We start from the raw sequence: 13,460 nt of genomic DNA, 5'->3' as shown, positions 1-13,460 counted from the left end.
AGTGACCATAGACTTCCATAGTAGGAATAAATAAATATGATGGAATTTAATGGGTATCGTCAACTGTGTGCTTACCATTATTTTTCTAAATATTTTCTTCATCCTTTATCTTTCAAAATATTTTTTCCTACTATAGAAGTAAATGGTCACATCTGCTGTGTGTTTACCATCATTTATCAACATATCTTTTTTTGTGTTAAATTCATACAGGTTTAGAACAACATGAGGATGAGTAAATGATGACAGAATTTTCATTTTAAAGTGAACTATCCCTTTAATGTAAGTGCAAAAAGATTTTTTTACAGTCTGTGCAAATGAAGAAAATTAATCTAGATCTTGAATGATCTGAAAGTGAGTAAAATAATAGCAAATTTTCTTTTTCACTTTTTCAGTAAACTAAATCTAAAGTGCTAATTTAACACCATAACCAGATAGGACAGGACAAGTTTCATGTAAAAAAATATTTAAATGCCCAAACTAAAATGTTGAACATTTTTAATATTTGTTACAGGGCCCACACTCAAAAATGGTGCTTAATAGCACCAAAAGCTCATTATCATAATGTAAGGGAACTAATTTTAGTGCTATATAGCACCTATAAAGCACCTATGATGAACCATCCGGGGGTGATATAGCACCAGATATGGTTCTATATAGCACAATATGGTTCTACAAATGTATTACAGGTGCTATATGGCACTTAAAATAGTTCCCCTGTGATTACGAGCCAGTGAACCCCTTTTAGTGCTATTTAGCACCATTTGTTTTCCGAGTGTACAGTACACTGTCAAAAAAAGTCAATAAATGTTTCCAAGCTTTACCCTTTAAAAATGTCCTAATATGTACTATTTAGGTCCCAATATATACAGTACTGTGCAGAAGTCTTAGGCCACCACCATCACCAGCTTTGTTGTTTTTGTGACGTTTTAATGTCCATCCATATTTTTTTCACTTTTTTATTAAGATACAAACAGAAAGTACAGAAAATGTGTGCACAAAAAAAATAAATTCAGGACTAAATGTCTTACTCGGGCATCAGTCAGTATTTAGTGTGACCTCTCTAAAAAACACATCTTGAGCTTTTTTGAGGAGACTGAAGTCCTAAAGTCATTCGATTAGAAATTAGGATTTAATTTCATTTAGGTTTAAGAGATCCTGCAGCTGCCTGCTATTGCTCAAGTTGAAGGGGAGTTTAACCTAAATACTTGACACTTCAGCTTATACTTTTATACCGTTTTTAATACTACATACAAATGTCCTGTATTTTCTAGTTGTATTCTAATTAAATAAATAATTATATATGATCACTATAACATTGCAAAAACAACAAATCTAATGGTGGCCTAAGACTTTTGCACAGTACTATACACTGAGGTACTGAAGTGTTTGGGTGGAAAGGTGCACTTTTTGATATTATACCACTCCAGTGACATCTAGGGACCATTTTCTGACAGTGTATAGCTATATGAAACAGAATCTGGATAAACAAAATGACATTTTGTATTAATGTGTTCAGAACAAAGTTAACCAAATAAAAATTTATTGAAGTTAAATACTAATGCAAAAAAATGCCTGAAGGAAAAAAGAGAAACGAAATAAAAATGCAGTTCGTGGTACACAGGTGACCTGCATGAGAGGTCATGCGTAATGAACAGACTTCACAGCGTAAAGTAAAACAAAACAAATAATAGCATCAGTGCTTAGACAAGAAAGGACATTTACTCAAACTCATTTGCTTTCATCAACACAATTTTACATCAAAGTCTATAAACAGCGTTTCCCAGTGGCATGTCTTTTGTACAACTTCAGAATGGACAAATATAAAGCTTCACAATATATTATCAGTAAGGCTGTGGATATACAGTATATTAAGCAAATAAAAACATATGATGCAAGTAACCTGAGTGAGAAGAAACTACTGAGTTTAGCAAAAATTAGTATTCACTGTGCAATCCAGGAACCATTGTTTGTATCAGATACAAATAAGGCTTCAAGAACAGATACAAGACATTGCAAAAAAACAACAACACATTGCTTTGGCCTTAAATGAAAGGGCTGTGGACTTAAACATAAAAACATAAAAATACAGATATGTCATGAATTTTTTCATCATCAGTTAAACAACTCAAATTTAGATCCAGTTTTGGTAAGTTAACATAACAGTGACACCGCGACAACACTTTATTGTTCAATTGACGGCTTAGAATAACCAAATCATTCAGATTATACATCATTATTACTTTATACACACTTCCTGTTAGTCATATTTAACTCTGTAACCTTCACAACATGTTTCTGATTATATTTTAGATTTAACATTGTTTCTTTTAAAACCTCTACGTTTAAAAAAAAACTAACAAAAAAGAGATTTAGCAATGCTAGCCGTACCATTTGCTAACAAAAAATGATGCATAAAATGGCACCATAGACATAGAGGCATACAAGTAAATTTTTGGCTTAAAATGTTTGTTAATACTCAACAAAAAGAATTACTTTCATATTACGGGGTCTTTTTTATTGTAACTCTGAAGTTAATTCAGTAAAAATAATACTGACAAATGTGGCTGGACAGTCCAGATCTCTTTTTGATACTAAAGAACTGCCATGTTTAATTCTCAGTACCATTTATATATTCACCAAAAAAGTCCTGTTTTATTGAAATGACCTAACTAATATATCATCATCAATGACCCTGAAGTTGTCAACCTTTCCAAAAAAGAAACACTAGATGCTAAAACGTAACATTTCACTCATTTTGGGGAAATTATGGCCTCCGCTAGTGGTTATGATAAAGAAAACGGGCACATGCAGTGTAGGTATAAGCATTTAGGCACACAAAAAAAGTGTATTGCACAAAGAAATAAAAGTACTGTGACAGAAATGTACACTTCACTTCACAGTGTTAAAAGCCTGGCTCAGGAAAACACAGAGTCAAAGTCCCGTCTTCCTCTCGATTTGAAATGTTGTCATTTTGTACACATTTATATAGTAGTTAGAAAATTCGTTATTGCTAAATAATAAACAAACCAACAAAACAAAACAATACATTATACAACTGTACAGTACGGTAAAGACTGGAATGTATTTGAGTTTGTCCGACAGAATTAATGTAAACTGCGATTAGATGAGAAAACGTGACGGTACTTCCATGGATTTCTTCTGAAGCGTTGCGCTTCATCATAGAGCCTAGAGTTTATGGGCCGCCAACGGTGCGCATTCAGCGAGGCTTAAATACAAAGATCCAGAGTTGCTCGCGAGATATGAGGATGTCCGAATGTTCGTTGCAGGTATACACAAAAGTTCTGGAAAAAAGTTTGGACATCGCTAGGGCACAGTAATGTTTGAGGTAAAACAATGGAGAACAGAGAAAAAAGTGTGCGCAACAAGATGCTAAGCCAGCGAATAAAAACACTTCGAATAATGAGTACCTTAAAACCTCTAAAGGCACCTTCTATGATGAAAAACCACATAAAAAAGTAACCGGTTTGGTCTTAAGTGCATTAAGAGGTCAAATGTAGAGGAAAGTTCCCAAGCCATCATATTTCCAAGCAAAAAAGAGCTTATTGTGAGTGCAGGAGATTGGATAAAAAAAATAAAAAAAAATAACAAAGAAAAAATAAATAAACAAAAAAAACCTTATTTTTGGCAAATTATTTTTGTTTGACCTACGTGTAAAAAAGCAGCAAATAAATTCTATGCAGCACATGAAAATTACATCTACTATTAACTACTTAAAAACCCACAATTTTTTATGTATATTATCGTGGTCAACCTTTAAGCAATGATTATCTGTAGAAATGTGTTGGGTACTGAAGTCTTTTAGTCTTCAGAGCTTGAATGTGACAATGTCAAGTACAAAGTCATGTTATTACCGCTCACATATCTTGAAGTATATCATAAATGGATAATAATGCCTCACGTTTTGATTCGGTATGTAACACACGCACACACAACTATAACCAGGATGTTTTTTTCCCCATTCATCCAGTGAGAAATTTGCAGGAAGACGCACTGAAGACTTTACAGATGAGTGTCTTGTATTTACAACATGATCGGCACGATCGACCGTCTCCAGATGTTATTGTACTTATATAGTCGCACCTATTTGGTTTACTAGGTATCTCTAGCCAAGTCACCTCACGCAATTTATGATGTTAAAATTACTCAGTCACGTCCTGTTTTTGCTTTTCTTTGATCCATTAATGCACGTTTCACTGTTTAATACAAATGGTGTCATTTGATTGTCAACATTACCTTAAGAAAATAAAAGAATTCAAAATATAAATATAAAAATATTTGCAAAAGCAAATTTCCTTTGCTCCCCGTGTCTTAAAACAAATATTTCTGAGTGCATACTGTACACGTGTGTGAATTAACAGAAAAGAAAAGCGCAAAGAGGCTGCGATACGCATGTACTGGTGACATGTATCGGCGGTCGGGTCAGTCGGCTTCAGTGTTGAATGATCTGTCCTCGCCGTATTTGACACATGATAAAGGACAATAACCGTGACCCGTTTTCGTCCTTTTCACGTGATGATTTTAAATAAGATACACTGCATGGCTATATAATGAAAATATACATTCCAATATTTATATAGAGCTATCGTAAAAATACAAATGTGCAAAAACTGTAAACAAATGAGATCCTCAGCGGTGTAGGGGACAGGCCACGCCTTCACAGACGTGTCGGCTCCTCCTCACTGTCGCTGCAGTTTCCACAGCACTCCTGCGCAGACACATGCAGTCAAACACTTGGAGACCGCAGATATCGCCTTTAGTACAAAAATAAAGAAGGTCTCACCCACCTGTCTTCCAAAGAGTCTCTGAAGTAAGCCCTGTTTGGGTGGGGGTGAAGGTTGACCTCTCCAGTCGAGGTCCGGTGGCACAGTGCCGTCCAAGTTTATCACGTTGAGCTCTTTAAAGCACTCCGTCTCTATCATCTAAATGGGTCAATAAAATGTCACACTTTAAGAAATACAAACAAATTACTTTTGCAATTTATTCATTGACATGCCAGTTTCCAGTTTGTGCTTGGTGGAGCCACCTACTGGCAGACCAAGAAACTGCAGTTCTTTAAGATTAGCATTTGTGGTGTTTAAATACAGTTGAATTGAATTAAAAATATTCAAACCTTTACTGTGATTAAATTTTGAGCAAAGTCCTGACCTCATTTTGCCAAGGGATGGGAACACATCCAGTGGACACTTTGCTGTAAAAGGAGTCATCTTTGGGCTCCAGCTCCACCCCTTTCACCGTGGAGAACTGCTCGATGTCCAGCACATCCTTACAGTAGATGGCCTGAGGCTGCAGACAAAGTTTACAAGTCATGCCGATGCTCAAACAATGCAATAAACACACATTCAACTATTACACAGCGCTCTGGCACGCTTAATTCTGATTGATCAGTGGCGACATTATAAGGTTTGTTCATCCCAGATAACATTTGTCTGAATCGAATAACACACGGCGACTCATCTTATTACTTTAAAATAAATGTCATATAAATATAATCAATAATGTATATGAGATTTAATTTCAAAATGACTCATGTTGTTGACTCTATTGCAAAAAATCCCGCCAGGGTGATCCCGACTTGCATTATTAAGGGATTTATTTGTATCAAATGTCTAATATACTCACATCTGGAATAAAGGGAGCTTCGAGCATGCCTGCTTCAAGACGCTTGAAGTTGATGGAACGGAAAATGGGGTGGGCTTTTACCTCGGAGGCTCCGCCCCCCTGGCTGCCAATCCTCTCGTTAGGGTCTTTGGCTAGCAGCTAAATAATGAACGTAAAATGCATAAGCAGCTCAAAAAAAAGAGACACTACTAAGCATTGTGATGTCATTGATCTTTTTTAGTGTGTTTATATCTTTGTATGCATGTAAGCTTTACATAACATAAAAGTAAATCAATTGCTAACCATTTTACAGAGCGACTTTGAATCTTCGGAGAACTTGCTGGAATATTCTTCCTCCACCTCTTTGACCAGCCGCTCCACCTCCTCACGTTTGATTTTCTTCTTGCGCTGCTGAAAGGGCGACTGGCCCTCGATCATCTCGTAGAGGAGACAGCCGAGAGCCCACCAGTCCGGACTGAATGTGTACCTCTCGTTCTTCACCACCTCAGGGGCTGATGGGATACATACAGGTCATACTAAACCTTCACATTAAAAGCTTCTTCATAATGTAATAAAAATACAGATACATACCCATGTACCCAACGGTGCCCACGCGACCTTTGATTGTCTGACCTTCTGGTATGTGCACAGCCAAGCCCAGGTCTGATATACGTATATGACCTGATGAAAAATATGACGGTGCTGTTACATCAGTCTGTACACAAAGAGTTAAGCTCAGAAGAAGTGATGCAGGTACTCCATCTAGTGGCCAATATCAGCACTTCAGTTTTAAAAATGACAAATTCTGCATGTGAATACCCAGCTAAAAGTTAATTTTTGTGCTTTACTGTTTTCTATATAAAATCATCCTACATAATGTGTGAAAATAGAAAAATTTTTGTTTTTAATATTGACTAGGTCATGTCAAAGATTAAAATCAAACTTTGATGCTCCTAAACTCATAATTAGATCCTAGATTTCCCAGACAGGTCACATTTTACGTTCTGTCTTCAATAACTTAGTTCTCACTTTTATAACATTAAGAATTGCCTTAAGTAACTTACCATGATCATCCAACAATATATTTTCTGGCTTCAAATCCCTAAAAGAGGAAACAACAGTAACTTAGTGACGTATTATAGGTTCCCTAAAGCGAAACATATGAGCAGGCATAGGGAGGTGGCTGAAAGGGTTTTACTCAAATAAATCCTCAAATAATCTTATATATATATATATATATATATATATATATATATATATAAATATATATAAATATATATAAATATATATGTGTATATATATAAATATAAATAAATAAATAAAATATATATATAATTTGCTGATCTTACTGAAACTAAATAGTTGGGGTTAACAACACAAAGAGCAAAATTCACAATGCAAAGAATTTATTTCATGTCATGTACATTAAAGGCGGGGTGCACGATCTCTGAAAGCCAATGTTGACATGTGAAATCACCTAAACAAACACGTCCCTACCCCAATAGCATCTAGACCTTCTTTTCATAGACCTGCCCCACACATACGCAACCAAGGCAATGGTGTCGGTTAGTAGACACGCCCCTTACTGCTGATTGGCTAATTGGCTAGTATGTTTTGGTACTCGGCCAGACTCTCTTTTCCAAAGTGTTTTTCAAAAATCATGCACCCTGCCTTTAATCTATATTACATTGGAGGTGTCTCCGCAAGCCAAATCAATACATGACAACTGAATACGATCATGATTCCCTAAATTCGGATTTCGTAGATCGAATCACAAGTGGATGAGAGACACATTCACGTTTACAGGTGGTCTAAACATTTTAAGTCTTAATAATTGAGATTCTAAGCAACTGTGGACTTAAAATGTATATACTACACGCAGATACAAAAATCATTGAAACCGGTTGAGAAATGTAAAAGTTATTGTGTTTTATATATTTTAAAAAGTTGCAGCTCCCCCATTTATTTGTTTGATAGCTATTCTTGTGACTGCTAATATGGCGGCGCTGCTGAACCATCGCAGCAGCTGACCAAAGCATCCTAGTTATTTCTTTAACATTTATGTTCTCACCTGTACACTATCCTCTCTCTATGGAGATCTTCTAAACCACAGCAGATCTCTGCAGCATAGAAGACAGCTCTCTTCTCATCGAAACCCGCCTCTCCCATATGATAGATATGAAACTTCAGATCTCCTCCGTTCATCAGCGTGAGCACTAAACACAGGGCGTCTTTCGTCTCGTATGCGTACGCAAGACTCACCTTGTGAGAAAAGCAAAAAGGTAGATAAATACATAAATCTGCAATAGTCACAGCGCAGAACATGCAGAGCATTTTTTTTCAAAAAGAAAACTATTTTAGATCCTTTTGCTAGTGTTACACTAGATACAGCAAGAGATACAAGAAATACAAGGCAGAAGTAAATTCCTCTCAAATCTGAGATATTTAAGTCATCCAGTGAAGTTTCCCACCAATATTGTGAAGGCCTAATCCTACAAATAATAGCCAAACAAAAAAGCTCAAAATAGCTTGGTCTGAAATAGCTGAGGGCAGACCTTTGGATAAACAAATTCTAAATATACAAGTAATTATTTTGTAAAAAAAAAAACATCAGCATCAGTGCACCAAGAAACTACTACGACTGGGGCACTATAGGGGTGGTTTCCCGGACAGGGATTATTTTAAGCCAGGACTAGGCCTTAGTTAAATTAAGACATTTAAGTCATTTTCAAAAGCATAATTTATAAATAATCTTGAGACACAAAACTAATACTGATATATATTAAGATATGACAGAGCAAGTTGTTTTCAATCAAGAAGACACTAACATTTAAGTTAGTCTGGGACTAGGCTTAAGACCTGTCTGGGAAACCGCCCCATAATACACTATAATACTTATCATATGGGGCACTATAATACTTTAGTACTCATAATACACTATAATACTTATCATGTGGGGCACTATAACACTTTAGTACTCATCATATACTATAATACGTATCATATGATGCACTATAACACTTTAGTACTCATAATACACTATAATACTTATCATGTGGGGCAGTACTCATAATACACTATAATACTTATCATATGGGGCATTATAACACTTCAGTACTCACAATACACTATAATACTTATCATATGGGGCATTATAACACTTCAGTACTCACAATACACTATAATACTTATCATATGGGGCACTATAACATTTTAGTATTCATAATACAGTATAAGACTTATAATATGGGGCACTATAACACTTTGTACTCACAATACACTATAATACTTATCATATGGGGCACTATAACACTTTAGTACTCATAAAACACTATGATACTTATCATATGGGGCACTATAACACTTTAGTACTCACAATACACTATAATACTTATCATATGATGCACTATAACACTTTAGTACTCATAATACACTATAATACTTATCATATGGGGCACTATAACACTTTAGTACTCATAAAACACTATGATACTTATCATATGGGGCACTATAACACTTTAGTACTCACAATACACTATAATACTTATCATATGATGCACTATAACACTTTAGTACTCATAATACACTATAATACTTATCATGTGGGGCAGTACTCATAATACACTATAATAATTATCATATGGGGCACTATAATACTTTAGTACTCATAATACACTATAATACTTATCATATGGGGCACTATAACATTTTAGTATTCATAATACAGTATAAGACTTATAATATGGGGCACTATAACACTTTGTACTCACAATACACTATAATACTTATCATATGGGGCACTATAACATTTTAGTATTCATAATACAGTATAAGACTTATAATATGGGGCACTATAACACTTTGTACTCACAATACACTATAATACTTATCATATGGGGCACTATAATACTTTAGTACTCATAAAACACTATGATACTTATCATATGGGGCACTATAACACTTTAGTACTCATCATACACTATAATACTTATCATATGGGGCACTATAATACTTTAGTACTCATAATACACTATAATACTTATCATATGGGGCACTATAATACTTTAGTACTCATAATACACTATAATACTTATCATATGGGGCACTATAATACTTTAGTACTCATAATACACTATAATACTTATCATATGGGCCACTATAACACTTTAGTACTCATCATACACTATAATACTTATCATATGGGGCACTATAATACAATAGTACTCATAATACACTATAATACTTATCATATGGGGCACTATAATACAATAGTACTCATAATACACTATAATACTTATCATATGGGGCACTATAATACAATAGTACTCATAATACACTATAATACTTATCATATGGGGCACTATAATACTTTAGTACTCATAATACACTATGATACTTATCATATGGGCCACTATAACACTTTAGTACTCATCATACACTATAATACTTATCATATGGGGCACTATAATACAATAGTACTCATAATACACTATGATACTTATCATATGGGCCACTATAACACTTTAGTACTCATAATACACTATAATACTTATCATATGGGGCACTATAATACAATAGTACTCATAATACACTATAATACTTATCATATGGGGCACTATAATACTTTAGTACTCATAATACACTATAATACTTATCATATGGGGCACTATAATACTTTAGTACTCATAATACACTATGATACTTATCATATGGGCCACTATAACACTTTAGTACTCATCATACACTATAATACTTATCATATGGGGCACTATAATACAATAGTACTCATAATACACTATAATACTTATCATATGGGGCACTATAATACTTTAGTACTCATAATACACTATAATACTTATCATATGGGGCACTATAATACTTTAGTACTCATAATACACTATGATACTTATCATATGGGCCACTATAACACTTTAGTACTCATCATACACTATAATACTTATCATATGGGGCACTATAATACAATAGTACTCATAATACACTATAATACTTATCATATGGGGCACTATAATACAATAGTACTCATAATACACTATAATACTTATCATATGGGGCACTATAATACAATAGTACTCATAATACACTATAATACTTATCATATGGGGCACTATAACATTTTAGTATTCATAATACAGTATAAGACTTATAATATGGGGCACTATAACACTTTGTACTCACAATACACTATAATACTTATCATATGGGGCACTATAACATTTTAGTATTCATAATACAGTATAAGACTTATAATATGGGGCACTATAACACTTTGTACTCACAATACACTATAATACTTATCATATGGGGCACTATAATACTTTAGTACTCATAAAACACTATGATACTTATCATATGGGGCACTATAACACTTTAGTACTCATCATACACTATAATACTTATCATATGGGGCACTATAATACTTTAGTACTCATAATACACTATAATACTTATCATATGGGGCACTATAATACTTTAGTACTCATAATACACTATAATACTTATCATATGGGGCACTATAATACTTTAGTACTCATAATACACTATAATACTTATCATATGGGCCACTATAACACTTTAGTACTCATCATACACTATAATACTTATCATATGGGGCACTATAATACAATAGTACTCATAATACACTATAATACTTATCATATGGGGCACTATAATACAATAGTACTCATAATACACTATAATACTTATCATATGGGGCACTATAATACAATAGTACTCATAATACACTATAATACTTATCATATGGGGCACTATAATACTTTAGTACTCATAATACACTATGATACTTATCATATGGGCCACTATAACACTTTAGTACTCATCATACACTATAATACTTATCATATGGGGCACTATAATACAATAGTACTCATAATACACTATGATACTTATCATATGGGCCACTATAACACTTTAGTACTCATAATACACTATAATACTTATCATATGGGGCACTATAATACAATAGTACTCATAATACACTATAATACTTATCATATGGGGCACTATAATACTTTAGTACTCATAATACACTATAATACTTATCATATGGGGCACTATAATACTTTAGTACTCATAATACACTATGATACTTATCATATGGGCCACTATAACACTTTAGTACTCATCATACACTATAATACTTATCATATGGGGCACTATAATACAATAGTACTCATAATACACTATAATACTTATCATATGGGGCACTATAATACAATAGTACTCATAATACACTATAATACTTATCATATGGGGCACTATAATACAATAGTACTCATAATACACTATAATACTTATCATATGGGGCACTATAATACTTTAGTACTCATAATACACTATGATACTTATCATATGGGCCACTATAACACTTTAGTACTCATCATACACTATAATACTTATCATATGGGGCACTATAATACAATAGTACTCATAATACACTATAATACTTATCAAATGGGGCACTATAATACAATAGTACTCATAATACACTATAATACTTATCATATGGGGCACTATAATACTTTAGTACTCATAATACACTATAATACTTATCATATGGGGCACTATAATACTTTAGTACTCATCATACACTATAATACTTATCATATGGGGCACTATAATACTTTAGTACTCATAATACACTATAATACTTATCATATGGGGCACTATAATACTTTAGTACTCATAATACACTATAATACTTATCATATGGGCCACTATAACACTTTAGTACTCATCATACACTATAATACTTATCATATGGGGCACTATAATACAATAGTACTCATAATACACTATAATACTTATCATATGGGGCACTATAATACAATAGTACTCATAATACACTATAATACTTATCATATGGGGCACTATAATACAATAGTACTCATAATACACTATAATACTTATCATATGGGGCACTATAATACTTTAGTACTCATAATACACTATGATACTTATCATATGGGCCACTATAACACTTTAGTACTCATCATACACTATAATACTTATCATATGGGGCACTATAATACAATAGTACTCATAATACACTATAATACTTATCATATGGGGCACTATAATACAATAGTACTCATAATACACTATAATACTTATCATATGGGGCACTATAATACTTTATTACTCATATTACACTATAATACTTATCATATAGGGCACTATAACACTTTAGTACTCACAATACACTATAATACTTATCATATGGGATACTAGAACACTTTAGTACTCATCATAATACAGTATAAGACTCATAATATGGGGCACTATAACACTTTGTACTCACAATACACTATAATACTTATCATATGGGGCAGTACTCATAATACACTATAATAATTATCATATGGGGCACTATAACATTTTAGTATTCATAATACAGTATAAGACTTATAATATGGGGCACTATAACACTTTAGTACTCACAATACAATATGATACTTATCATATGGGGCACTACAGTACTCATAATACACTATAACACTTATAATATGGGACACTATAATACTATAGTACTTATAATAAACTATACTATAGTGCTTATAATACACAATAATACTTAAAAACTGGTACACTATTTTTTATGCATGTGCCATATGGAAGTGCTGTCTTTATAGAAGATGCCAAATGAGATCCTGATGCTGCTCAATTTCTCTTGGGGTGCGGCCTTTAAAGGTTTTGCCTCTGTGGGCAGTAGACAGCGCGGCAATGCATTAGGTTTAAGAAAAGAGCTTTAGTCAGCTAAATCTATTTAATAATACACTTGTGAAGTGTCTAAATCTTATTAT

General features: G+C 33.4%; 1 protein-coding gene across 1 annotated transcript in view; it reads right to left on the bottom strand.

The window, feature by feature from the left end:
• Positions 1-1,504: 1,504 nt before the first annotated feature.
• The window catches only part of grk6 (G protein-coupled receptor kinase 6), a 63,893-nt gene continuing 51,937 nt past the window's right edge, over positions 1,505-13,460 (bottom strand). The window contains exons 9-16 of the mRNA XM_065287340.2: positions 7,691-7,881; positions 6,684-6,721; positions 6,211-6,300; positions 5,923-6,131; positions 5,641-5,778; positions 5,167-5,304; positions 4,806-4,940; positions 1,505-4,726 (exon numbers count right to left, since the gene is read on the bottom strand). Of these exons, the coding sequence (XP_065143412.1) occupies positions 4,676-4,726; positions 4,806-4,940; positions 5,167-5,304; positions 5,641-5,778; positions 5,923-6,131; positions 6,211-6,300; positions 6,684-6,721; positions 7,691-7,881 (990 nt within the window). The 3' untranslated portion in view covers positions 1,505-4,675. The remainder of the gene's footprint in view (positions 4,727-4,805; positions 4,941-5,166; positions 5,305-5,640; positions 5,779-5,922; positions 6,132-6,210; positions 6,301-6,683; positions 6,722-7,690; positions 7,882-13,460) is intronic.

Source organism: Paramisgurnus dabryanus, chromosome 18, assembly GCF_030506205.2.
Source record: "Paramisgurnus dabryanus chromosome 18, PD_genome_1.1, whole genome shotgun sequence".
Taxonomy (NCBI): Eukaryota; Metazoa; Chordata; class Actinopteri; order Cypriniformes; family Cobitidae; genus Paramisgurnus; species Paramisgurnus dabryanus.
This window is presented reverse-complemented; position numbering and strand designations above follow the sequence as displayed.